At 53.1% G+C, this 26,084-nt stretch overlaps 1 protein-coding gene across 2 annotated transcripts; it reads left to right on the top strand.

Annotated features, from left to right (window-relative positions):
* Nucleotides 1-936: 936 nt before the first annotated feature.
* LOC149863390 (uncharacterized) lies at nt 937-22,671 on the top strand. 2 transcript variants are annotated; one of them, XM_090048734.1, is made up of 3 exons: nt 937-1,892; nt 1,993-2,969; nt 21,691-22,671. In XM_090048734.1, exons 2-3 carry the CDS (start codon nt 2,579-2,581, stop codon nt 21,864-21,866), a joined length of 567 nt encoding a protein of 188 aa, XP_089904860.1. In that variant the 5' UTR covers nt 937-1,892; nt 1,993-2,578; the 3' UTR covers nt 21,867-22,671. The 2 variants fall into 2 exon arrangements, with proteins under 2 accessions (XP_089904860.1, XP_089904858.1); XM_090048732.1 differs by having other exon boundaries at nt 937-2,969.
* Nucleotides 22,672-26,084: the final 3,413 nt, after the last annotated feature.

The following is a 26,084-nucleotide window of genomic DNA, read 5'->3' as shown; positions in this document are numbered from 1 at the left end:
GTCTGTCCCTTGAAGATCCTGGCAAAAATTGTCAGAGACCTAAGCAACTCTTAGGCACTTTGGAAATATTCACTAGGTGCCGATCTGCATCTCTGGATGCCCGAATCCCATAACTTCCCCCATATGTTTCCAATGTCATATAGAAAAGACCCTTCTCCACCCTCATTCCCCACTGCCAGCTGCTAAAAATCGAGCAAATGCAATGGTGATCTGACTCAATAGCCAGCCGTGAAGACCCAGGATAGTGGGAATGGAGACTTTTCTGTTGCAGGGTAGGAGAGAGCGTGGATGGGGCAGTAAACTGGGATTCAGATAGTCTGGATGCTGATCTTGACTCAGCCCCAGATTTCCTAAGGCAGCTCATTTAGTCTTGTCCTGTGCCTCAGCTACCCATCTGAGAAATGGGCATAAGAGATTCATAACCTCTAAGGCCCTGCAGACCCAGAAGATTGCCAGTGTAAGACCGAATATTGAATCGCACCACGATACCCCAGTGACTTGGGTTAGACTAAGGCATCTCTCAAAACAGGCATCCGATATCAATAGCACATCCCAGCTTGGTGGGTTTTACAGGGCGGCAGCGTGGTCTGTGCAAGGACCCAAGTGAAGAGCAAGGTGGATTCCTCTAGATTTTCACTGCCATCATGGATTTAGGACCTTGGTTTCAGGTCACCTGATTCTGCATATACACCTCCACTTCCAGCTAAGAGGTGCTTTTAATAGCTGCAAAGCCTGGCTCCATGTAATACGTGTTTGTACCCTTCATTTCACAGCAGGGCTCCGATCCCTGCCTGGAGCCCGGAGGCACTAATGTAACATAAACCACATGTTAATTATTAGTTGTTATTGATACATTCAATTAGACTGCACTTATTTCTGAAGGCGTGATTTACTTGCACTGACTAGACCCATTTCTTGCTTGGGGACCTCGACGGCAATACCAGTGGATGTGAAAAACGAACCCTTAAGCTTTTTTTTCTTTTTCCATACATAGAGATACACTTTCCCCAGCAGATTTCTTCCTCCTTTCCTTGACTAAATCCCACAGCCCTTAATGAAGTCAGACTCCCAATGAAAAATCTCCCTGGGGGGGATCAATGCAAAGCATTTCATGTCTTAGGGGCTAATCAAAATCTTTTCAGAAGCTGTGCCAGGCTCTCTTTGATTAACTTCTGTGGGTTTCTGTCAAGCCCCTGCTGGGTTAATAATGAGGGCTATCCAGTCCCAAACCAGTAAGGTGTCTCACTGCATCACGCAGTCCTTCCTCAAGCAAAACAGTGACATTCTCCAAGGCTGGGTGAGCTGCCTGAGCGAGGACTGCAGAAATGCAGCCGGTGGGCTCTCGCCTCTGGATCGAGCCTGTCTCCCCCGCCCTTGGTAGCACGTTGATAGCCAGCTCCTCTCCCCACGGGTTGCAGCTCGGAGGCAAAGGATTTGTTCAGCAATCAGTGACCAGGGTTTAAGCTTCTTCCCGACAAAAAGCCCAATCTGCCCTGGTCACTGCCCAGGTCGCTGCTAGGAGAGGATCGTCATCTCTCTCTCTCTGCAGGATCTCACATGCAGACCAAGCGCTCTTCCCAAATCGTTCTCCCTCCGGATCCGGTTTCCAGATCTTAGGCATCGAAAGAGTTCGTCTCAGGGGGTGGAGAAGAGAACGAGACGGCAGCTGATCAGATGCCACTGATACTCGTCCCCAGCTCTCTGTCAGCAGCTCCAAACCTCTGGGCAGGCTTTGGGAGGCATTTTGGCAGGCTGGGAGGCTCCCTGGCTGCTCTCAGCCGTGGGGAAAGCCTCTAGGAGAGCAGCAAGAAGCAGAGAAGCAGACACACACACACGCACGCCGCAGGCACTGGGCAGCCGCTCTGAACTGTCCGCTCTTCACGGGGACGTGTGTAAGGACACCAGGAAGGGAAGGGTTGGCACAAGTCCTTACGGCAAAGCACATTTCAGGGCTACTTGGGACCTGACTGTGCTCTTCTCCTCCCATTGCAGTTTCTTTTCAGGGGCATCCTCATGGAAGAAGTTGCTGAAATGCTCCGAGGGGTGCAGGAACGTGCGAGCCGCAGCCGGGTGTATTTTGGCCGCTCCGAGTGACCTGCTGGACTCGCTCCCCGACGCACGCACTTTGGGGCTGGAGTCTGTAGGAAGAGCCGGCTAATGCATCAAGAGCGAGGGGCAGGCACAGCACTGGCTGTCTGTCTTCTCTCCAAGGACAGTTGCCTGCTTGAAAGGAGCTGGAGAGGGGGGATTTCTCGTCCCGTTCCAGATGACTGAAACGATCGGGCAACTTCTCTCCTCCCAGCCTCCAGCACTGCACGGCGCTGGGGAGAAGGCGCTGAGCAGCAAACATGACACTGGGCAAGCTGAGCCCCATGCCCACTTTTCTTCCAGGAACTCCTCCACTTCAGGTGCTGCCTCATGTGAGGATCATGTAAAGCCAAGGGTGGAGGGGCGCATGAGGCGCTGAGTGGAGCACGTACCCCCGCGAGCCTCTCGAGCTTTGTGGCAGCCCCTTGGGTAGTTTCTCTCCTGCGTTTTGGATCTCACGGGTTTGGAGGTTTCCGGCCTCGTTGCCATTATGATCATTTGCAATAGCAGTGCCATCAAAGATTGGAGCGCGTTCCTCTCCCAGATTCTCCCCAGAGTGAACAGGACTCTCAGCCTGGTCCAACAAGTGGAAGCCACCACCAGTTCAGTGGTGAGCGTCCTCCAGAACCCGGCCCAGGACGGCTACCTGCCCAACAGCCAGCCCACGAACACCAGCCACTTCACCACCGACCTCGACCACCTGTTCCAGTATTCGTACTCGGACAATGACCAGCTCTACAAGGAGTACAAACCTCCCCCCAAGGATGCAATCCCTCTGCCCAAAGCCGTGCTCTACCTTCTCATGGCAGCCCTGGTGGTGGTGGCCGTGGCATATGCCATCGTGGGGCATCTCGTCAAGGATATCATCCATGACTTCATAGGTGAGTGCTGAAATCCCATGCTTCTAAGTGACATGATGATCCCCAGGGGCCCCTGAGATGGGAAGGAGTCTGTTTTCCAGTGAACCCCTAATAGGGTTGGATCAGACTCCCAGTTTCTCATTAGCCATTATGACCAGCACCTTTTATATTAGATAACAAGCTCTCTAAAGCAGCAAACACACTTGGGGCCCTAATCATAAATCCAAATAGTAACGACAATGGTAATGATGATAATGCTCATCATCACCAATCAGGAGCCATTGGCCAATACCAAAATGGAAGTAATTAATACGTGACATCTTTGATACAGTTTATAAGTATCCCATTCACAGACAAGGAGCCTTATCTTTTAGTGCCTTGAGGAAGTAAGTGCATATTAATTTATGCATATTTATGCATCACTTATTGGCTGGTCCTGCTCGGAGCAGGGGGTTGGACTAGACGTGACCTCCTGAGCTCCCTTCAAGGATCCTGTGATTCACTTCATTCCTAAACAGTTCAGCAAAGCTGAGCTGGCTAATACACCAGGCAGTCTCCTAATACAGCCAAAAGGTTTCTCAGGGAGAGCTGTTGAGTTGGAGGGCACATGCCAAAAGATTGGAATCAATAGGTCATCAGGAAGATGCTGGCAGGACCCTTACAAGAGCTGGGATTTGTCCACGAGAGCCAGCACATCCCCTTGGGGACGGCATCTGCTCTCTTCGCTCCCGGCAGACATGGGCTGAAAGGCTCAGTCTTATGTGTAGAAGCTCTTGGGACACATCTGACAAACGTGCCAGCCTTTCCCCTATGACCACCCACCAGTGTTGAAGCAGTGCTAACAAGGCGAGAAGATGCCCCTGACAGCCTTCCCTTAAATGGCTTTAAAGTGTCAGAGGTAACAATCACTAGCCGCTGTCGTCTCACCTGAGCCTGTGGCTGCCTTTGCAGGGAAAGCTGCAAGCTTGCTGTGGGGAGGGCTAACAAATATGCCTCGCCACAGCAACAGCCTTTGATGATCGTCGACTTGCTAGTCTTGTTTGCAGTGGGTTGGCGAGATGCTGCCTAGGGGCAGGTGATGATGCCAGGGCTCGATTCAGCAGAGCGTCAAAGCGCATGGTCAGAGGGAAGGCGTGAGTCAGGGGAGCCAGGTGCACCAGCCGAGCTGCTTTGAGGAGGCAGCCGGGGCAGTTCACAAGAGGGGCGAGGGGGCTCCATGGCAGGGCCCTTCCCACCTCTCTCTTCCCACGGGGGCTGTCTTTCTGACACGGCTCCGAGCTCGCTCAGTGACCTTGGGCCTGTCACTTTGCGTCTCCTCACTTTCACTCTGGCACCAAGGTGACATGACTCCCACCGCTCAGCCTTGAGCCACCTCAGGCTGAAATGTGCCCGTGCTCAAGTACTACGGGGCCCTCGAGCATCCTACGTCCTCGATATGGGCGGCCAGAGGTCACGACTCCTTGCAGGAACTGGGCTGCGAATGCCCCGACCTCTCCCATTGCGCCCAGACGTCCACAGCGCTCCTCCGCGGCACTTCACGTTGCAAAATAAGATCCGAGGCAGAGGCTAGAAACCTCGCCTATGTTTTCGGATCGTAAAGGCGGCATAATACTAATAATGTTAAGAGGGGATTTTCCACTCCAGGCAGAGGGGAAGAATAATGAATTTCCCAGACACCCGCAACCTGCCTGTTTAACACGCAGCACATCTTCCCAGCGTTTACACGCTCACATTTATTGAATCCTCCGAGGAGAGAGGCTGAGATTGCATTTGTTAACACCGTCAGGCGAGTCGGCCTTTAAAGAGGAGCTTCATTTGAATACGTTTGCATAAAATGACTTCTGGGGCTGGCCGCAGAGGGCTCAGGAACGGTAACTCACGCTGCGTTCATTTTGCTTCCCGTCCTTTGGCCCGAGCACTGCGTTTATAGCCTAATCCGCTGCCTAACCTTCCCCCATCCGCTCCTCTGGGCTAACCGTATTTACAACAGCCCGCATAAGGAATAAAACAGCACCGCCTGCTCTGGTGCGATGAAAGGACGAATCGTTAATCAGGACTTCCGAGCGTGCTGGGAGAGGCCTGCGACAACGGATTTCCCCCCTCAACAACACCTCAGAAGAGGCAGGTGAAAGAGGCGGTGATGCGCCGGCGCGTGCGCACGCGCAGAGCGACGCTGTTGCGTTTCGCTCGCAAGCCGGGCTGAGGCTAGGGGCCGCGCGTGCGCAGTGGCACTGACGAGCGGCGGCAGGCGCCGCGGCCTTTTCACGGCGAGACCTTTGTGAGGCGAGCGATGGGTCCTTCTGCGCCGCGCCTTTCTACCCCTGTTGCGACAACGCGAGCAGGCGCGATGGCGGGGAGCGAGGCCCCGCCGATCTCCTTCCCCTGTGTGGTCTGCTGCTCCGCCGTCTGCTCCCTGCTGCCCAGTCCGCTGCTCTGCTTCCCGCTCCTTGCCCCGTGCCCCCTCCCCATCTGTGCTGCGAGGCCCTCCGTGCTCTTGCTGGCACGCGTGCCCCAGGCTGGCCACCCCCGCCCTGGGAAGTCGATAGAGAAGGCTCCCGGGGGTTCAGCGAGGCCCGTAGCAGAGCAGGAGCGTTTCGAAAGGAGCGCCGGAGAAGCGTCCGCGGGCGCCGTCGCGGCTCGGAGTATTTCAGGCCCGTCTCCCACCTCTCGTTCAGGAAATCCTCCGGAATCGGCCTTCCCCGGCACAGTTGCTTTTATGGATGGGGGGCAAGTTTGCACACAACGAGGTTGCCAGGGCGAGCGGATGGGGGACAAGTTTGCACACAACGAGGTCGCCAGGGCGAGCGGATGGGGGACAAGTTTGCACGCAACGAGGTCGCCAGGGCGAGCGGATGGGGGACAGGTTTGCACGCAACGAGGTCGCCAGGGCGAGCGGATGGGGGACAGGTTTGCACGCAACGAGGTCGCCAGGGCGAGCGGATGGGGGACAGGTTTGCACGCAACGAGGTCGCCAGGGCGAGCGGATGGGGGACAAGTTTGCACGCAACGAGGTCGCCAGGGCGAGCGGATGGGGGACAGGTTTGCACGCAACGAGGTCGCCAGGGCGAGCGGATGGGGGACAGGTTTGCACGCAACGAGGTCGCCAGGGCGAGCGGATGGGGGACAGGTTTGCACGCAACGAGGTCGCCAGGGCGAGCGGACGGGGGACAGGTTTGCACGCAACGAGGTCGCCAGGGCGAGCGGATGGGGGACAAGTTTGCACGCAACGAGGTCGCCAGGGCGAGCGTAGGGTATGCGTTCGGGTGAGGAGGGAAACCCAAAACAAAGGCGCTCCCTGCTCCGGGGGTCCCGGTCCCTAGGGAGGCAGGGGCTTCTCCGTGTCCTTGGAGTCCTTCACTCAGCATTGGGCACCTTGGGCAGAGAGGTGCTGAGTTTGAGCAGGGCCTGGGGGAGGCTCTTTAGGAGAGAGGCTGGTTCTTGCAGCCCCTTTTGCATGAAGCAGCCGGCATCTTCCTCCATGGTGCTGGGAGGCCGGGTCAGATTTTCTGCTCACATCATTCAGCGCGGTCCTCACCGCAGCCAAGGGGATCCAAGCCGGTTTTACACCAGCTGCAGACCTGGCCCGTGATGCAGGGAAGGCGAGAGCCCGTCCCCTCTTCTCCTTGCCCTTTGGAGCTGCTGCTGCATACTTTATTCCCTTATCTCCACCTGCCACCTTGCTGGCTGCTTGGCGGAAACGTCTCCTTTGGACAAAGAGACCGCCCGTGACCTGAGTGGCTCTGGAAACACACAGCCAACGGCCTGAGCTGGGCTCTGTTTAAGTGCCCTTAGCCAGAGAGCATGCCATCCTAGGTGGACACAGAGACAAAATTCAGGATCCCCATCCTGTGCCCACCCCGGTGATGTGCAACTGCCTGCCAGAGGATAACACAGAGAGCAAGATCCACTGAGATGCCTGGGATTGTCATGGCTGGGTCTGAGCCCCGGACCAGGACATAGGACTGTGCCCATCCATGCCCATCGCACCAACTGCATTGCATGCCCGCCCATGCCCGTTGTATCGGTGCTGGTGCTGTCAGAGCAGACAGCAAGCTCTCTGGTGCAACCTACAACGAGCCCGCTTGAGAGGGGAAATGCAGCGGGTGCAGGAAGAGCACTCGGGCCGTCAGGGCAGGGGGAGTGAGCCTGGATGGCCGAGTTTCCAGGCTGCCTGTGTTGACTCATCCTCCCTTTGTGCAAAATGCCGCCTGGCAGTGCCTGGAGCTTCCTATCCTGGCTCAAGTTACAGTGCATGGAAGGAAAGGAGTGCGAGGTGTGAATCGTGGCTGCAGTACCTGCAAGAGGAGCGCACCTTTGATTGGGCTTGTTAATTAGGTTAGGTGCCGCCTCTGACTGCAGCAGGGTTTGAACTCGTGCCTCTAGAGCAAGCAAAAGGTGCAATGCCTGTGTGCTTCCTGGCCACTTCCTTTTGAGAGGCTCAGCCTCAGCTGGTCTGGAGAGCAACTTGATGCATTGTCGTCTGTGCTCATATCTCCTCCAGGTGTGGACGAGGCTAGCTGGAGAGCAAAGAGCCCCTGTTGTCAGAGCATCATCTGACAAGAGAGGGCAAGTCCCAGGGCTCCAGGAGGGTTTCACCTGCCTCCAGTGCCGATGGGACTGCGCTTTCCCACCGCTGTCATGGCTGTTACCCAGGTGTCAGGGGCACCTCTGGCTCCAGCCATGAAGAGGCAGGCAGGGAGAGCCAGCGAGTGATGGGAACATCTGCAGCTGATTGTGTCCTCTGCTACTATCTGTGTAGCCTTGGTCACGTCACCTACAGCCAGACCATTTTAGGCCATCTCTCTACCACCTTCCTGCCTGGGAGGGCAGAGCCAGGCATCACTGCCAAACGCCCAGCCCTACTCACTCACTCCAGTTTTACCAGTGCAAGCTTGATATGGGGGGGGTCCCTCCACCTTCCACGGGGGAACGATAGCAGGCATCCTAAGGAAGCATCTCTACCGAGCACAGATCATCCTCAGCTTGGTGAAGGGTGTTTGTACCCAAAAGCTTGCAAAGAAGAATGTTTCCAACTATTTGAGTTGGTTTAATAAAAGAGATCGGATTCTCCACAAGTTCCTTGTCACCCTACCTGCTGCATGCACCCCCAGATCCCTGGCTAATTGCTTATCCCTCGGGTGAAAGAGCATCAAATTCAAAGGCCTTAGATCAAATGCAATACTTCTGCATATTGTGGGGGGCCCTTGAAGCAAGCATCCGGATGTAATGTCCTTCCCACAGCCTTCCTGAAGTACCCGCAAGGCAGTTTCTGACGGCAATGGCGCCGTATGGAGAACGGATGATCTCTTTACCCGTCCATTTGAAAAGCAGTCTGTTAGGCATACAAAAGACTAGATCTCTTGGTTCCAAAATGATGCCTTTTATTAGACCAACTGGGAAATCAGGCATTTATAGAGCTGGCCCTGCTGCCTGTGTTACCAGATAGTTGATGCTAAGCCATCTCAGGTAATATTTAGGAGATTTGTTCTGTCCTTTGCAACTTGCTTGTGAAAGATGTGAGTCCAGGAGGGGGAAATGGCTACCCTGGGCCCCATTTGATGCAGAGAGCGTGCAGTGCCAGACACGACAGAGCTGGGACAGCCAGGGCTGACCCCCTGCTTTCCGACAGCGCAGAGAGGGCATTTTAATTGAAGGGCTTTGCACGTTTTCTGTCTTTTTTTTTTTTTGCTAGAATTTTTCTCAGATCTTCTAATTCAGGGCTTATTTTTTTCCCATTCTCACAGTTTGGAAGTTTTTTGCATGTTTTCAGGTTTTTTTTAAATCAGTCCAGACAAGGTTCTTTGGATAAATCTAATATCTTTGATTAGACCAACTCAAATACTTGGAAGAAATTCTTCTTTTCCTTAGACCAACACGGCTACAACCTACACCCCTGTAACATGGAAGATATTAAATTTTGCCATTTGAAATAGAAACTGTACAACGTAAAAAAGAAAAGTCAAACTCAACAGCAACTATTTGAGTTGGTCTAATCAAAGATATCAGATTCACCCAAAGAAACGTGTCTGCCCATGTCCTTAGACCAACACAGCTACGGCGTACACCCCTTAAGTCAATCCAGACACATCAATCTGGTAGGAGTGAAATGTGCTCTCATTCTCCTACAATGTTTCTAGTATTAGTATTGATAGTAATAAATAATCATATTTAGATGTATATCCCACCCTAGGCAGAAAGACTCAGGGCAGTTCACCCTAAAAGACAACCCACCCACAAAAAAAGAAATAACAGTAGAGTCCCTGAATATGATATATGATGAGATGCAAGACAATATATGATAGTCAAAACTGGAACATGCTGATAAGGATATGGGGCTGGTTTGGACAGGGCTGATCCTGCCTCAGGCAGGGGTTAGACTCGATGGAGGCCCCTTCCAGCCCCATTTCTCTATGATGACTCTATGGAAGTTGAATCGATATCTATTTTGCAGGACATGCCCGCATTTTCATGCTCCACCTGTGGCAGCTGCCAGCTGTTTGTGGGAGGGAACACACAGCACCTGGCGCAGCTGGGCCCTGACCTCTGGTGAGGTCTCTGCTTGCGACTGGGCTAGAAGGAATCAGGGAAAAGAGAAGACGGAAGCAAGGGTTCGCAGCCAGGCGTGTGTGAACTGAGTGTGGCTCCTAGAAAGGGCCTGACCTCCCACCCAGCGTCATGGTGGTTCATGCAGCATGACCCGGGTGTAAATGAGACTGTGGAGACAGGGGGCAGGGGACTTTGCACAGACAACACACTTGGGGTTGTGCCCCTTGCACCACATCAGCACAGAGGGGCTGTATTTTGGGATGGGGCTCTTCTGGGCATCACTTCTTTGCAGGGGACTCCCTCCCTACTCGACACGACACCCCTCAGCTCTTTAGCATCATGGTTCTTCTTTGCTGCACGTCAACTAATTCCTATCGTGGCATTAAGTTCTATGTAAAAGCCATTTCTGACCCAAAAGACTGAAAAAAGCCAAACACTGATTATCTGGGCCCCATGGGATGCCCAGCATAAAATTCAAGGCTCTCTCGCAAGCCTCCGGCACCAAGCTTTCCAGCGGTGCTTTCATGGCATTATGACTCAGATGAAGTGGCCGTGGCTCGAGAAAAGCCTCTTCATTTGGTGGGATCTGTCTTTTTTTAAGGCTCTCCATTTTATAAACCGCTATTAAGCCTTGCCCCCTGAAGGACGACTCACGGCCTCCAGAGACTGAGAGTCCTGGCGACACTGTACAGGACCGCGTGCTGCCCCTGCCAGGATGGATCGATCGTCAATGGGTTGCAGGGAGAGGAAGCCCCAGAAAAAGCCGCCTGGAAAGCCAGGGCAGGCGGAGGTCGGCAGGGGGAGACGAGGGGGCTGACGCTGTTATTGCCACTTGCATTTACGGAGACCTGCACAGGATACGGGCCTCAGCACAGCTCTCTGGGAGGCTTCAGACATGGGGTGTCTATGGGCGCGAAGAACGTGTAATTGTGCAACGACTTGACTCCTCGCTCACACAGTAAAACCATAAAGGCATTGCAGTAAATACCCTCTAACGACATCCTAATTACATCTGCTTGCAGATTACTGGTAATTAGATCCAGCAGGTTCCCAGCTTAATTCCCAGGGAAGCTGCGTTGTGGATGAGACAGGAGGGGAATACTCTGGCCAGGGTTTGCTCGGGGCTCGGGGCACTTTGGAGGTGTAGCTCCAGCCATGCTCTCACCATGTGGCTTTGGCTCCCAGCTCAAAACGGTTTGCACAGCAAGCTTGAAAGTCAGGGGGGTGTCTTCACGCCTCTCATATCGACAGCCGATGAGGGAGATGAGGGCCACAAATGGGCTTGCTAGGAGCATCCCCCTGACATGTAGCCTGAGGTTTCCCTCCCGTGATGCCACTGTGCTTTATCCAACTCCCTTGTGTTTTTGACTTTCCACACAACAGCAACGTGAAGAAACCCCGAGTCATTTTTCTGCACAATACACCAACCCCCCTTCCTCTGTAACACCCCCAAAATCAGGGCCAGCAATTAGGCGGTGACCACTGCCCATCATGCGGATCAGTTCTTGCTCACTGCTTCCTCCTTCTCGGCCCCTTGCTCTGTCCTCATCCCTCTGCTTTAGACGGGCCGAGCGCCTCCAGCATTGCAGGACAGTCGTTGTCCTAGCTGCTATTAGCTGATAGCGAGTGTTTCTCAACAGGGCTTGCGGAGTTGTTTTTTGGGTGGGTGATTATCATTTGGGGAGCCTGGGGGTTGGTCCTGTTATTTTTTGTTTTTTCCAGCAATCTTTCGTGAAGGAAATGCTAAAGAGGATCAGAGAGAGAGAACGTGTGGGGACCACGCTCTGTGTTCGAGGCTGGGATTTTTTCTTTGAAAACCTAGGAATTTCCTAAAGAAAATGTAGAAATGTTCAGGCTGACTCGACAATCCAGGTGGAAGAAGTCCCTGCAGCTCTCTCTCTTTCCCGCCGTCCCTGTGTCTCATGTAACACTCACGTGGGTGATTTTTGGGGCCAAGACTTATTGCAGCATGTCAGTGACTCTGAATGCAACTTTTAAGCCCTCTGTGAGCCCCCTCCCGCCTCCTGCTCCCCGACAGCTCTCGGGAGGAGCACCCAGTGGGCTTCGTAAAACTGCCTAAGCAGGTTAGGCACCAAACAGTCATGGAAATCACAGAAACATAGGTCACATCTAGTCCAACCCCCTGCTCCAAGCAGGACCAGCCCCAACTACGTCATCCCAGCCAGGGCTTTGTCTGCCCGGGTCTTCAAACCTCCAAGTAACCTGTTCCAGTGTTTCACCACCCTCCTAGTGAGAAAGTTTGCCCTACTATCCAACCTCAACTTGCCTTGCTGTAACTGGAGCCCCTTGCTTCTTGTCGTGTCGTCTGCCCCCACTGAGAACAGCCCAGCTCCAGCCTCTTTGCAGCCCCCCTGCAGGGAGTTAAAGGGTGGTTAATGAAATCGCCGCTCCCCTCAGTTTTCTCTTCCGCAGACTAAATCATCCCAGTTCCCTCAGTCTGTTCTCATCAGTCATGTGTCCCCGCCCTTGAACTATTTTCATTGCCCTCCACTGGATTCTCTCCAAATTGTCCACATCCCCGCTGGGGGTGTGGGGGGAGGGGCAAAACTGGACCCAGGACTCCAGTCAACGGGATTTAGCCACCCTAAACAGAGGGTGGGTCTGCAGATCAGCTCATTTTCCACCCCTCTTTCCACCTTCCTTCTTTAAGACATTTTGTAAAACCAGGAGGCATCTCGCTGCCTTGTTAGGTGTCTAAATCCCTTGGCACACCATGCTCATTTTCTTTCATTCACTCTTGTAGAGCAGGCAATAAGCAAAAGTAACACACCACAGCAGAGGAAGCAAATTAGCCTGAGGCTACTCATGCTACACAAAAATGAATCTTTTTCTATGTCCAACTCCAGACCATAAAAGGATTTTATGGATTACTGCCATGGACATTTTGCAGCTAGACCTTTTTTTATTTTGAAGGGGCTGGGGGGTGGGGGAAGCAAAACCTAAAGATGCAGCAAAACCAATCCATTTTGCAAATGTGGATGAATTCAGCTAAAAAGAGTTGAATTCACACCCACACAGAAGAAAAAAAAATCCTGAAAAGTCCCAAGTGTGCTGCTTGGGCTGTTTTTTAATGGACGCCTCTTGATTTCTTCTTGTTTTGTTTTTTAATTGAAAACAACTGCTCCAGTTTGGAGATCTCCCCCCGTTTTATTTGGAAACAATTTCAAAGCTCCAAATCAAAACAAAAGGTATTATTGCAAGTAAAACATGGCTTGGCCAGTTCCTCGGACAGAGCACTTTGCCCCACCACAAACAGGAAGCCTGTTTCTACCTTTTGGGTGTGTCTACACATGCATTTACGTCGGCTTAAATTTACTGTGCAGTAAGTTACTGCACAGTCAGCAGGAATAGGCCTGCAACTGCTCAGACCCAGTGACTCTCCCTTCCAGCCTCCACTCTGTGCCCGTGTGATGCTGGAGATCGGGTATGATGGACCTGGGGTCTGACAGGGTTTTATGCCTGTGAGCACAGAGCAGGAACCCCCCGGGGCTCCCTTTCCTGGCAGCAGAAACAGCCCCCAGACCCAAAGCCAAAGCCCAGTCAAAGTGATCTAGGAAGGACCATTGGGGGGGTTTCTACCTGCTCCCACTCGAGCTAGGAGATGTTCCCTGCCAGGAAACCTCCGACCCCTTGCTTTGATGGCAGCGCTGATCTCTGCCAGCCCATGTCCTTGCGAAGCAGCTTTGCCATTGAAAGTTTCTAAGGGGCTGTGAGAGGCATAAAAGACAGTGAGATACCCAGGGCCTCAAAAGAGAGGAAGGCTTTTTCCGTGGAAATATCTGGCAGCAAGAAGCAAAGCAGCTCCAAAGGCAATAAAACAGCCACGCAGGGACCTGATAGCAATTTCTGCCTTCGCTCGTTAGCTGGGATTTCCCTTAGCCGCATCTCCCTTCCTGCGCCCCTCCAGCCTGCTCTCAGGCTCGACTAGGTTTCCAATGGTGTTCATAAATCAATCAGATCGCCGCTGAATGAAATCTCTAGATAAAACCCTGGCAGGTCCCTCACTCCCTGCAGCCTCTTCCATCCCTTGCACACAGCAATGAAAGGAGGAAAAAGACGTGGATCGCAGAGCAGTAAAAGCGATTCTCCTTCTGGCCTGCCCCGAGGCGTGAGAGCTGGCAGCCAAAGGGGACAAGCATTCAGGAGGCTGCAGTCTGCAAGTTGCAATAAGCCCTGATCGGGGCCCTAGGGTCTGGGCAAAGAGCAAAGCTACCAGCGGCACGAAATCTCCCAAGAGTCAACCGGCAACTATCACCCCAGACTGGAAAGCATCCCTGCTCCAAGCTCATCGGCTTCCCGTGAGGAAGGTCTGGCATCGTAGCACTGGCCATCCACCGAGCTGAAACCCACTGTAAGGTCCCCGCTGGAGTCAGCGGGGCTGGAGCGGTGAATGGGGGTCGATGTTTAGGAGCCACGGGCTACTTCTGCCCTAGCTGGAGAAAGAGCCAGGTGTGAGGCTTGGAGCGATGAAGCCACTGTGATCTTGTGTTCACAGGCAGCAGCAAGCGGAAGAGAAAGGTGTTGAAAGGGATTTTATTAGTAGTAGTATTATATATGTCATGTTCCATGTCAAATTAGCCAAATCGGTTCCAAATCATATTGATTGAGCAGGATTCGATCATTCCAAAAACCATGTCGCTTGAGCAGGCAGAACTCAATCATTCGAAACGCCGTGTATATGGCGCTACAACCAGCGAGCATCCTCCATCCCAGACCTATCACCCCAGGTCTTCAGATGCGCCCAAATCCATTGGCAGGCATCCTACGTGCAGGCCCAAGCCCAGAGGTCTTGGGGTTCGGATGCCCCCAGATACCACAGGCAAGCATCCTCCATCCCAGGCTTCAGATGCTCCCTACACTCGATGTGAGCCCAGGTGTTGAAAGGGATGGTCTGGCAGGGCAGCACGTGATTGTCACTCGGCCTCTTGGGCTGTGACCCCCACCCCCAGCTGTAATGCAGACCTGCACAGAGAGATCTTGCCATGCAGGACCCCAAGGAAACAAGGGCTAGATCCTCCCCAGGGGCTGAGCACAGATGTGGTGCCTGCAGCCTCAGGGAAATCTAGCCAGGATTTTGGCCTCTGCATTTGTTTCATGCCAGCGATTGGGGAAGGAAGGAGATCGACGGGCTGGTTTTGGGCAGATTCCCATGGAGGAGATCCAAGAGCCGAAGCAGTTTGGCTCTGGTTGTTCCTCTCACTACAAAGTCTTGGACACGTGTCCTGGCTCCAGAGGTCTCATCCTTTCATTTGCCTGGAAACAGGCAGGCTGAGAAATGGCTCGAGGGTGATTCATAGTGCACTTTGATAGAAGCACTTTGATCTGGTGAGATGAAAGGCACGTTCTGGCACATCCCAGAGGGATGCCCTGAGAACAGTGGGAGTGATGGCCCCGTGCCATCCCTGGCAAACTCCTTCTGGCTTTTCCATCCCTTGTCCTGCCCTAAGTCCATCAGCTCCAAGAAGCAGCACAAAGTCCTCCAGTCCAGACCTTTATTTAGCTATCAGGAGCCTGCTCTTTGCCCCGGGCTCATGCTCCCTCCCAGTGCTGGAGACGCCTCTTTCAGAGTTTGGCCCAGGCTCACCTCTGCTGTGCTACCACGTTCTCCAGGGAGCCGCCACAGTCTGCTGGATGCCCATCGGGCTCCTTCCACATGACTTCCCGCTGCCTGAGATCCTGATGCATCTAGGCAGCTCCCTCTGGTTTGTTGGGAATGTAAACCTCGGTGGTTGTCCGTGCCCAAAAGGTCCCCTCTCTTTCCACTCAGTGCATCTGACGCACTCCCACGTGTATCGCTCGGGTGACTGCTTCCCCCTCGCGCTTCTCATTGCTCCTACCATCTTCCGCACGGGTGATGGCCACTTGCTATGCGGGGGTCATAGGATACAGTTTATTTAGCCTGAAGATTTGGATTTTCCTCGGACCCCTGAGGTGCCCGTGAACATCTCAGCCCCTGAAAAAGCTGGCCGTGCATTCACTCTTGCCTGTGTTATAGTAACGTGAAGCATTAATGGCATGGAGAAGTGGTGGGTTCTGACGTGTAAAGGCAGAAAGAGGTAGCCAGATGGGGAAGAGAGACCATGAATAGGACAGGCAGAAGGCAGGGCTGGGTGGCACCTTGGAGACTGACTGGTTTAGAGAGGCAGAAACAACCTGTGTCATCAGCTGCTTATACAAAACAAAGGCAAAAGGGACTGAGGCAGGGCCAGGCCATACTGATCATCATAGCCAGTGCTATCTAGGGCTTCTCACTGCTGGATCTCAAAGCACTTTGCCAAGGAGGTCGATGCCATTATGCCCAGGTTACAATTGGGGACACTGAGGCACAGAGTGGTGAAGTGAGGCACCCAAGGTCACCCAGCAGGTCAGTGGCGGAGCTGGGGATAAACCCAGGTGTCCTAAATTCCAATCCATTGCAATGCCCGCTAGCTCAGACTGGGAAACACAAATGCTGCTGTGCACAGAAAAGAGTGAGGGCACAAGGGTGTCTGCGTGCACACGCCTGCCTTGGTGTCTGGGAGCTTGGGTCAGTGCGTCAACACATGAGTGCCAGCCTTCAGTAGTAGGGGAGCACCTGTGCGACAGAGAGAAAGAAGTGTGTGAGTTGGTTACTCACTGTGCATGTGTCTACACGTATGTGTGTGTACGTGAGGGATGCTTTTTAAAACCCTTTCCCCATTAGCTCCTGTCCTGCCAGGAGCTGTTGCCAATTTTGCTCCCCAAGCCCAGCTCACAGGGGCAGGGTAAATTCCCCCCTTGACATGCAGTAGGTCTGCACCACAAGCTGTCTTGCAGGAAACTCAGCTCTTTCTTGCCCATCCTTGCTAGGTCCACAGCTCTCCAATGCATCACAGCTGTGAGATCCGTATGGATCCCCTGATCAGTAGGAGCAGAGATCCACAACCAGGCCGGGACCACACGGGGCAAAACTTAGGTCGCTTTTAAGCACCTGGGTTTAATACAGGGTGAGAGAAAATGGGCCCATTTCACTTTGCCACAGCTGCACAGGTTGGAGCATTGCTGGGAGAACACAGCTTCTGCAAGTGTGTGTGCATGCATGTGCAGATAATGTGTGTGCAAAATAGTGGTTTTCTCTCTTCCCCCCAAAGGAATACACCAAATGTTGCCATTCTGCAGTGAGTTCCCAGAACAGCTGCCTGCACAGCTGCCCACAACCCTCCCAGCCATGATCTGTATGGCACAGATGTGCAGGAGACATAAGGAGCAGCAGGGACATAGAGATCCCAGGGTGACACATCTCACGGGAGCCGGAGCCAGGACTCCCCTACTCCACAACCCTGCATTTCCTCAGTCTGTTTGGGGCTAGTTCATCTCAGCCCCGCAACCTGCAAGGAATCACTACCCCTTATCTAAGTCAGGAGCCTGGAGAGAGACTGCCGGCCCCAAGCTAGTAGCTGCCTCCTGTTCTTCATCTCCCCAGCCAGGAGGATCGCTCCCACCCACTCCATAGGAGCCACTGCTAATTTACACCAGGATAAAGGCAAAAAGAATCCAGGCCCCGATTCTGAATGCACAAAGGACCCTCTTGTGAAAGCTGACATCGGGAGGGAAGGCAGCGGGGGGGAGGGGGGGTGTTATACATAGGTGACTGCACCGGGGAACCAGCACCCCAATCTCAGATCCCAGCATCAGTCTGTCTGGGCTGTATGACAGGATGCAGCAGCTGAGATTCATCCTATTGCAATTAGCAGGGCAACGGTGACACCCCACTTAGCCAGGTACAGGCTCCCAACATCACCTGCAAGAATGTGGGCATGGAGGGGTTAATTCGAGCCGTCGGGCTCAGACCGCGCACTGCGTGTTTGGTCTGACATACAGACAGCCGTGCGTTGCACTTGAGCTTTCCACTGCCGCCAGGATGAGCTCAGAGGACACAAGCTCTGAAATCTGGGTGGATTTTGCATTTAAGCAAATTGTCCTCATTTTATGTTTAGAAACAAATGGAGTTTGCACCCCCTTGACATGTGCTTCCCAAGAGCGTCCCAGCAAAGAGTGCTCCTGACTCATGAACACTGGCACTCAAAACCTCGATTTAACTCAAAATTGCGCCGTCCTGTCTCATGCTCTCGTTGCAAAGGATTAAAAAAAAGCCAGGGTTGCATTAACAGGAGCATCATTTGCAAATCAAAGGATGTGATTCTCCTGCCCCTTGGCACCGATGAGCCCTCCCCTGGAGTCTCTCATCTGGTTTTGGGGAAGGATGTGGATAGATTGGCAAGAGTCCAGCACAGAGCGACAAACATTTATTAGGGGCCTGGAAGACAAGACTGATGAGGAAAGGCTGAAGGATCTGAGGTTATTTACTTTGGAGAGGAGAAGACTTGGGGAAGGATTTGATAGGGGACTTCAAATACCTGATGGATGGAGATGGGCTTTTCTCCGTGGCCCCAGGGGATGGGAGGAGGAGCAATGGCCTCAAGCTGCAGCAGGGGAGATGCGGGTTGGAGATGAGGAGCTCTCTGACTCCGAGGAAGGTCAAGCCAGGGAATAGAAGAGGGGTGGGGACTCTGCCCCCTTGGAAGTTGTGAAGAGCAAGTTAGACCAGCACTTGGCTGGGGCAGGTTAGCCTTGAGCAGGGGCCAGACGACTGCCTGAGCACCCTCCCTTTTTTATGATCCTATTATTCTGTGGATTTCTTATAAAATATGAAGGGTCTGGAGAACACTGATCATGCCCTCTTATTTAGGCTATCTCCTAGGATGAAAAGGATCAGACACTATGCAGAAGCGCTATCTCGTAATATTAGGGCAGCGATTCTCAACCGGGGCAAACAGGAGAGCTGTGAGATCCTTTTAAGAGTGCTACAGAATATTAGCCCTGTTAGTGCAAACACCTACACATGATTCACAAGAAACCCTAGATAGGAAACTAGAGTGTCTAAACCACTCCAGCCCGTTGTGTGTTTGCAAACCGAGGAATTGCTCTCGTATTTTTCTGTAACCCGGATACGAGTGAAAGTAAAGAGCTGGTGGTTTCTGGAGGGGGCTGAAGTCCAACTAGGGGAAGCTTGAGCCTAAAAACCTTTGTGCTCTCATTGCAAAGAAGAAAAAAGCCCGGGTTGTATTAACAAGAGCATCATTTGCAAATCAAGGGAGATTCTTTGACGCTGAATCTCCGGACCCTCTTGCAGCAGGATGTCAAACGCTGAAACCAAATGTTTCAAACACCTGTTACGACCCTGATACCTGCAGGTAGGGAGAGGGGGAGGCACGTGGTCCCTGGGGCGGCAGGGGGGACTCTGGGGTGGTTGCCAGCTGGAGCACTGTCCAGCCCCCCCGAAGTCCAGACCAGGGGTCAGGAGGGAGCAGATCATTGAAAGAGCAGGACAGGCAGGGTGCGATCCTGCCTCAACTGCCCTTATGCGGCACCAGCGAGTCTCAACTTTTCTAGTCTTCTGAATTTAGATCTAGCTCAGATTTAGATCTAACTCCGTGATTTTCCATGGGGTCCCTTGTCTCCGTCCCAGGGCTTTCATCAATAAACGACTCCAGCCACGAGCCTGGGAAAGAGCCTAGCCAGACTGGCAGGCATGGACTATATTGTGAACATAAAGTAATATTATACTTGGGTTGCCACTGGCAGATTCAACAGAAAAATAACTTTAGATTCACATGTGCAGATTCAACATATTTACATAGCCAAGGCTACAAGCCAGAGAGGAACAGTGGAGCAAATCCCTGTTCGGTCTTTCAGTATCTGCTGGATGCCACGCTGGGATACAGGACACTGGGCAAGATGGGCCTGTGGGGTCTGACCGAGGAAATGGCAGTTCCTGGGTGAGAATCACAGAAAATGAGGGCTGAAGGGACATCTAGTCCAACCCTCTGCTCCAAGCAGGACCAGCCCCAACTACATCATCCCAGCCAAGGTTTGGTCTACCCGGGTCTTCAACACCTCCAAGGATGGAGACTCCCACACCTCTGGGGAGCCTGTTTCAGTGCTTTACCACCTTCCTCATAATAAAGTTTTTCCTAATACCCAACCTCACTTCCCTTGCTGCAACTTGAGCCCACTGCTCCTTGCTCTGTCATCTGCCCCCACTGAGAACAGCCCAGCTCCGTCCTCTTTCCAGGGAGCTGAAGGCTGCTATTCAATCCCGCTCAGTCTTCTCTTCTGCAGACTAAATGGGCTCCTATAGACATGCAAGAAGCCGGCTCCAACGCACTGGAAATCCAATGTGTCGGAGCCGACTCAAATTAATCGAGTCTGCTGGAGCACAGACATAAACAGCCTCCAGCAGACTCTGGCGTCACGTGTATCAGCGTCCCTGCATCAGAAAAAGGCAGCAGGTGCTTTGAACTAAAGCTTGTTCAGTGATAGATAGATAGGTAGATAGATACCTCTTCATATGTAAGAGTGAAGCGTGCCACCAATTTTAAGTCAGAGAAAAAGTGTGCTCTAGGTATCAAAAGTTTGGAAAACCCTGAGGAAGTACAACCCAGAGCATCATGTGCATGCCTTTTGTCTGAGGATTGTAGCCAAACTGAGCACTGGCAAAGGAGACCGATAGATCTGATTGACAGGAAAGGGACCTCAAATGCTCCTGCCACAGACAGGAAGGGCAAGGGGCCAAAAGAGGATCTGGGTTCAAGGGACTACAAAGGACAGGAGTGGGGTCAAGGGTCAGGCTGCCAGCATTAGGAGTAACCCCAGGGGTCATGGCACTAGAGGCCTGCTATCTAATGACTTGAAGGTCAGCACAGGAGTCCCTGGGCCCTAGGCTGAAGGATGCGGGTTATAGGATCAGGTGAGGGGTGATGGTGGGACGAAGCTTGCAGTGCAGATGGAAAGCAGGAGGGCAGCACTCCCACATCCCATGTGTCTTCCCTGGTGACCACAAGCAGGAGCTAGTGAAGGAGAGACTGGCCTAGATGTGCTTTTTTCTGCAAGCAAGTGTGCCCTGATGGGACTGCTAGCTGTCCTCGTGGATAGCTGTCCTCCACATGGAGGGAAGGAGAGGCAGCCAGCAAAGGACTAGTCGGGATAGCCCAGGCTGGGAATACCACTATCCCACTACGATCACCCAGGAGGATTTTTGTCTTTGGAGCAGAAACAGCTTGCAGGGCTATACACAGCCTCTTCCCAAACATCCGCGTAAAAGCGGAGGTGTCTCCCAGCACCTCGATGGCAGCCAGATCTGGGGTGGAGCACTGTTGTGGCTTAACAGCGCACAGTAACGCCAGCTTAGAACAGGATCAGCTTGTAAATCCTAAGGTCAGGAGGGAGCTCAAGGCTTGTTTAGTCCAGCCAGCCGGAGCTATTGTACTGCGATAAAACCAAGAGCTGCCTTATGAGCATTCATGCTTCCATGCTCTCTTAGACACCCCTGCAACAGTGACCGGCACCCCCTGCTTCAAAGGAAAGGAGCAGAGAGCCAAGCAGCTGGTGCTAACAAGGGTTATAAGACCACCTTCCTTGTTCCCAGTTGCTGAGTTATAATTACACAGCAATCAGTGCCTCATAACTATAAGCCACCTCCCCGCTTGCCAGGCTGTTTGCTTTAGCCCAGGCAGCGTTTGCATGCAGGTATTTTTCCCCTGCCCTTGCTCAGAACAATACAAGGCCTATTTAATGCTGATGAAATATTAGCCAGCTCGCAATAAAGGATACTCAACTGTGCATGCTTATTTTGGAGTGGCTTAATTTGGTTGTTTTGCCCCTCGGGGACAAAGCACCATCATTGAATTTGCATTTTGCATTTCGAGGTTTAAGAAAGCATCTCATGCTCCCAGGCAAAGCCAAGAGGCTTCCCAGTACTGACCGGCTGAATAATAGCGGGTGATGGGGCCAGAGCTACCTGGGGGGGTTTCATTGGGAACATGCCTGCTGTGACTCCCTCCCTGGGGGACTGGGGCAGTCAGCTGGGTGCTAGGATGTCGGTGGAGGGGATGGCAGTAGAGAATTTGCAAGATCACAACTTCTGGAGTTGGAGCTGGGGCCAGAAGAGGCAGCCACCTCTGGGGTGGAGCAGCTGCTGAACAGCTCATAACAGCAGCAGTCTAGGGCAGGGAAAGAGTTAGGCCAAGTAGGAGCAATGGGTCCTCATTAGGGGCCCATCTCTGCAGTGGTGACTTTGACCCTGGGCATTCACATGTGCGCCTGCAGCCCCTTTGCACGCGCATCTCACGCTGCTGTTCTCTTGCTCTGGCCCCAGATTGGATCTTCGGCCCCAGCCCAGACAACAACAGCAACAAGAGTGATGTCAACTGCATCAGCAACAGCGTGAACGAGATGGGTGAGCTCCCGGACCCGCCGCGCCCCAGCGCGCCCCCGCCTCGCGACACCGTCATCTCCATCAGCGAGATCTGCCACCTCCCCCAGCAGACATGACCAGCTCGGGAGTGCAAAGCATGTGGGGAAGGCGGGTGGGAAGGGGCAGCGGGATGGGCACCCTTTTTTACCCCTTACATGTGACTTTCCTCTTGCTGCTTTGGCTCAGCCGCGTCCTGGAAGCCTTGAACTGGGACTTAGCCTGTTTATCGGGCACTTCCAGCCAGCACCACATGCTCCCTTGCTGGCCTGTCTCCGCTGTGCTGGATTTGACGTGCAACCAAGACAAGGCACTTGGCCAGTTGTGGCTTCAACCCTAGCTCCAGTCCTACCTCTGCTTGCTCCTCCCGGGCATGGGTCTCTCTGCTCCCATCCAAAGCCCCGAGGCGAGAGCAACCAGCACCAAGCCCAGGGTCTGTAAACGGGGCCATGGCTTCCACACCCAGGCCAGAAACCCTTTGCACCTCCATTGTGCTGATTTCTAATAAAACGTAACTTGCACTTGGCAGCTGGAGGGAGCGATGATGAATCGGGGTCCTCAGTTAGCGTCTGCCTGGGGGTTTCTAGGTGCTCTTTCTTTCTTCCTTTCTTTCTTGGTAAGAAAGTGGTCTACGGCTGGGCTGTTCCTTTTCGAGCAGCCCGAGTCACCTCGATGGGTGAAGGCACTTCCGGCAATGGTCTCAGTTTGGGCTGCCTGGCTTTCTGTTGTGGAAAGGGTTGGGGGGGGTCGCCAGGCAGACAGGAAGGCAGTAGGGGACTGCATCACTGCAAAGCCCGTTTCTCCGGCCTCGCCTGCCCAGCCCCGTGGAAGATGAGGCCGCGACCCCATGTACGGAGGAGGCTGCACGTCTCTTGGGCAATCGTGATCCGAGCCCCCCTGCAAAGAGACGATTGCAACGCTGCTAACCTCTGGCTTTCTGCCTGCCTTGCTTATTCTTCGAGAGGCTTGAGGTGACTTCTTAATAACTCGCCCATGAGTTTGCTAGGAAACACTGGTGCTGTCCCAGGCTGCTTGTTCCTGGGTCTCTGCTTCATTCAGCAAAGAGGAAACCATTCCCCGCATGGTCTGCCATTACATCTAAGCTGCCACTGATAGTGATGGGGGGGGGGTCCCATATATATTTTGGGGTGTCAACATTGGGCCCCTACAAGCAGTTAGCTTCTTGGTTTTGGGCCCACCGCACCTTGACCAACTGGTGAGGACCAAAGAGAATGAATCAAACTCTGCCAGTTGTGCGTCTGGAAGCCCTGTTGCCTATCAGCAAATGCTGACTGGGATCCACCCGGCTGGAGCCGTCAGCGGAACGTGGGGAGGAAGAGGTGGAGGTTTGTGCCGCTTTATTGATTGCTTTCCTTTCTGCTCATCAGCGTGAAGGAGGCAAACTGCAACCCCGTCTACCAAGAAAAGCTCCAGCTAATGGGTCTATGCCAGGCCATAAGGGAACCATCATGTGAGCCTCTCAGGTGAAGGAGACGCATGGATCTGTATTAAAAAAGGCAGGGGAGAGCGATCCACCTCAATGAGGCTAGAAACACCTTCATTTTTTCTTCTAATCAAGGGGAAAACAGTTGCCCATTAAAGCTCTCTGCCTTCCTCCACCGGGCCCTTCCATCAGATGGGTCTGTGCTACTCAAGACAGCTGGAAAGTGAAAGAAGGAGCTGGAGATGAACAGCATTTCAACTGCTAACAGAGTCGATCTCAGGATAAATAACTTAGCATGCTATCAGTTATTGTATGGGCTTCTCCTTTGGCCGTTAGCTACTATAATGACAGCCTCTACAGAAGGAAAAATCCCACGTAGCTATAGTATACTGATATTTCTAATGCACCCATTTCTACAAGTAAGTCCCTGTCAACTTCTAAGGGTTTTTGCACTAAAGCCACATTATCGTATGCCAGTCAACCAGTTCCAGTAAATACTTGAGCAGATCCTTGCCCAGATCCCACTACTGCCAGCTCTTCCTGTTGAGTGGGCCCTGCATTGAGCCTCAGGGTTGGGGGCAGAATACAGCCTCGCCAGGCTGCCCGTGGAAAGGGGACAGGAAAGGCCAAACTGCAAATGCTCCAGCCCTATTCACAACCTCATCTGATGCAACTTGGAGCAATTCCATACGCCCATTAATAGCAATGCAATCATATGGCAGCTTGAGTATTTATATTTGCAGTCCAAATCCTCTATCCATGTACTTCCATTTAAAAACAGGCCCTGTGTCTTGCACTTACACCACCCCTGTTCCCATAGCATCAGAGCTGCTCTCCACTGCTAAGGCCCTCGCGATAATGATCCTCCTGGGTATTTCTCCTTCAACAATCAAGAGAATAAGGTCACCCAGGGAATGTGCAGAGGAGCAAGGCATTGAACCCATCCTAAACGGGTGCCCTAACCACATGGGCCAGCTGCTTCCCTGGGCAGAGGAGCGTACTAAGATTTAACCTCAGGCACTCCCTGAATGCAGCCTCTAAATGTTTCTGCCATAAGCATGGGGCTGATTGACAGGCTCTTGCTAGATGCAAGATCCCACCTGCCCCCCATCTGTGTGGCTAGCATGTCGCTGCAGTACCTGCCTAGAGAGGAAGAGCTTGCCAAAACGTGGGTTAATGAGGTTTGGCGCAATCTGTTAGCACACCTGCAACAAAAGGAGACAACAAAGCTCCGGCTGTCTCCTTTAGAAGCACTACCTTTCTGTGGCAGGAGCCCTTGTGCGTCTTGCCACCATTGCTTTCCTCACAGGCCACCTCCCAGTACAAAGCGCTTCTCAAGCCCAGGATCCATCTTGCTTATTTCCCTTTGATTGCCACATCTTTCATCTTGAAAGGGATTAAACAGTGTGTCCAGGGTCCCGGTCGGGGAGGAAGCAGGGGTGATTAAGCTATCCCTTGTTAGTGTGGAAATGAGACGTATACGCCCAGCAGCAGCTCGGGCATTTCCAACAGCAGGACTCTGAGTATCCTCTTCCCGTTTTAAAACCCAAATGAAGACTGGGATGCATGGTTAACAGGCAACATTAAAACCCACCCAAATCATGAGGCCTGTGAGAAGCAGGGACCAGATGTTGGCCGCAGAGCCCATCAGTCCATGATGCCTGGCTCCCTTTTGCCAGGGGTGCTAGCACCATCGGGAGCTGGGGCCCAAGACTGGTGCTGGCAAGATCCCGGAAAGAGGATGCTGTCCTGAGCCCCAGAGAGCTGTGCACAGGGGAACTTGCCCTCCCACATCCTGCCCCATTTGCATGATGCACCCCCCACCCATTCCTGGATGGCAGCCCCCAAGTGTGCTTCTAAGGACACAGTCCTGAGCAAGACCATCTCGCCCCCCCAAGGGCCAAAGCCTCGGGGCACAAATGGCAAGGGGTGGTGGTGCTGGGAGTATCATAGGGAGAAGGGTTTGCAACACGGCCTTCAGGCTGGAAGAAGACCAGGAGGAGCTTGCAATTCCTAGCGGTCTGGTCATGCACGCCCATGGCCTCTCAGCCCTACCGGATCCAGCTGTGATCACAGCATCAAAGAATCGGAGAGAAGTGGGGCTGGAAGGGGCCTGCGGAGGTCAAGTCCAACCCCATGGCCTGCAGCAGGATCAGCCCCGTACAAACCATCCCAGGGAAATCTATTGTGCAACCTCTTAGCAAAACTACACGTCCAAATTGAGCATCACCCAAACCTGCAACAGGCAAAGCAGGGGGACCACGGCAGCCAATGTCCTGCTGCTGTAAGAGTTAACACATACTCAAGAGATGCTGGGTACAGGCTGTGCCCCCCGGTACAGAGGAAGGCAAACCCCTCTCCCCCAGCCTGTAGCAATCTGATCAGGGGGTAAAATTCCTTCCTGCCCCCAAATGTGGTAGGGAGCAAGCAGCAGCCAGGAGGGGATGCTGGCAGCACTCCCATGGGGTTGTCGTGAAAGCCCCGAGGAGGAGAAAAAGCCAGACATCCTGCTCAGGGATGCAACATCTGGCAGGCAACTTCCTCCAGGGCAAGCTGCCCCCAGCTCCAAAGGACCCCAAGCCTGCTGGAGGGGGCAGAGAGCTGGCAGCTTCTTCCCTGCTGCCCCCACACACCAAACATGGGGAGGCCTAAGGGAGTTAAGCACCCAAATCCCTTTGAACACTTTGAGTTAGGCACCCAAATCCCTGGGTTTTATGACAGCAGCCACCTACCCAGACAGGCAGAGCCCAGGTTGTCTGATGGGGACCCAAGTGCCATCACCGCCACTCAGGGAGGCTGTCCTGATCTTAGATCAGCTACAATCAAGACATCATCCCAAAACCCAGAGCTAGGG

This window comes from Crocodylus siamensis, chromosome 5 (assembly GCF_052110815.1).
Source record: "Crocodylus siamensis isolate JL-2025a chromosome 5, ASM5211081v1, whole genome shotgun sequence".
Classification (NCBI taxonomy): domain Eukaryota; kingdom Metazoa; phylum Chordata; order Crocodylia; family Crocodylidae; genus Crocodylus; species Crocodylus siamensis.
This window is presented reverse-complemented; position numbering and strand designations above follow the sequence as displayed.

What these genes read in the sequence shown, in the direction of transcription:
- LOC149863390 (XM_090048734.1), top strand. Translation starts at nt 2,579, where the DNA reads ATGATCATTTGCAATAGCAGTGCCATCAAAGATTGGAGCGCGTTCCTC. An exon ending in TATCATCCATGACTTCATAG is followed by an intron (nt 2,970 to 21,690) that starts GTGAGTGCTGAA and finishes CTCTGGCCCCAG; the next exon opens with ATTGGATCTTCGGCCCCAGC.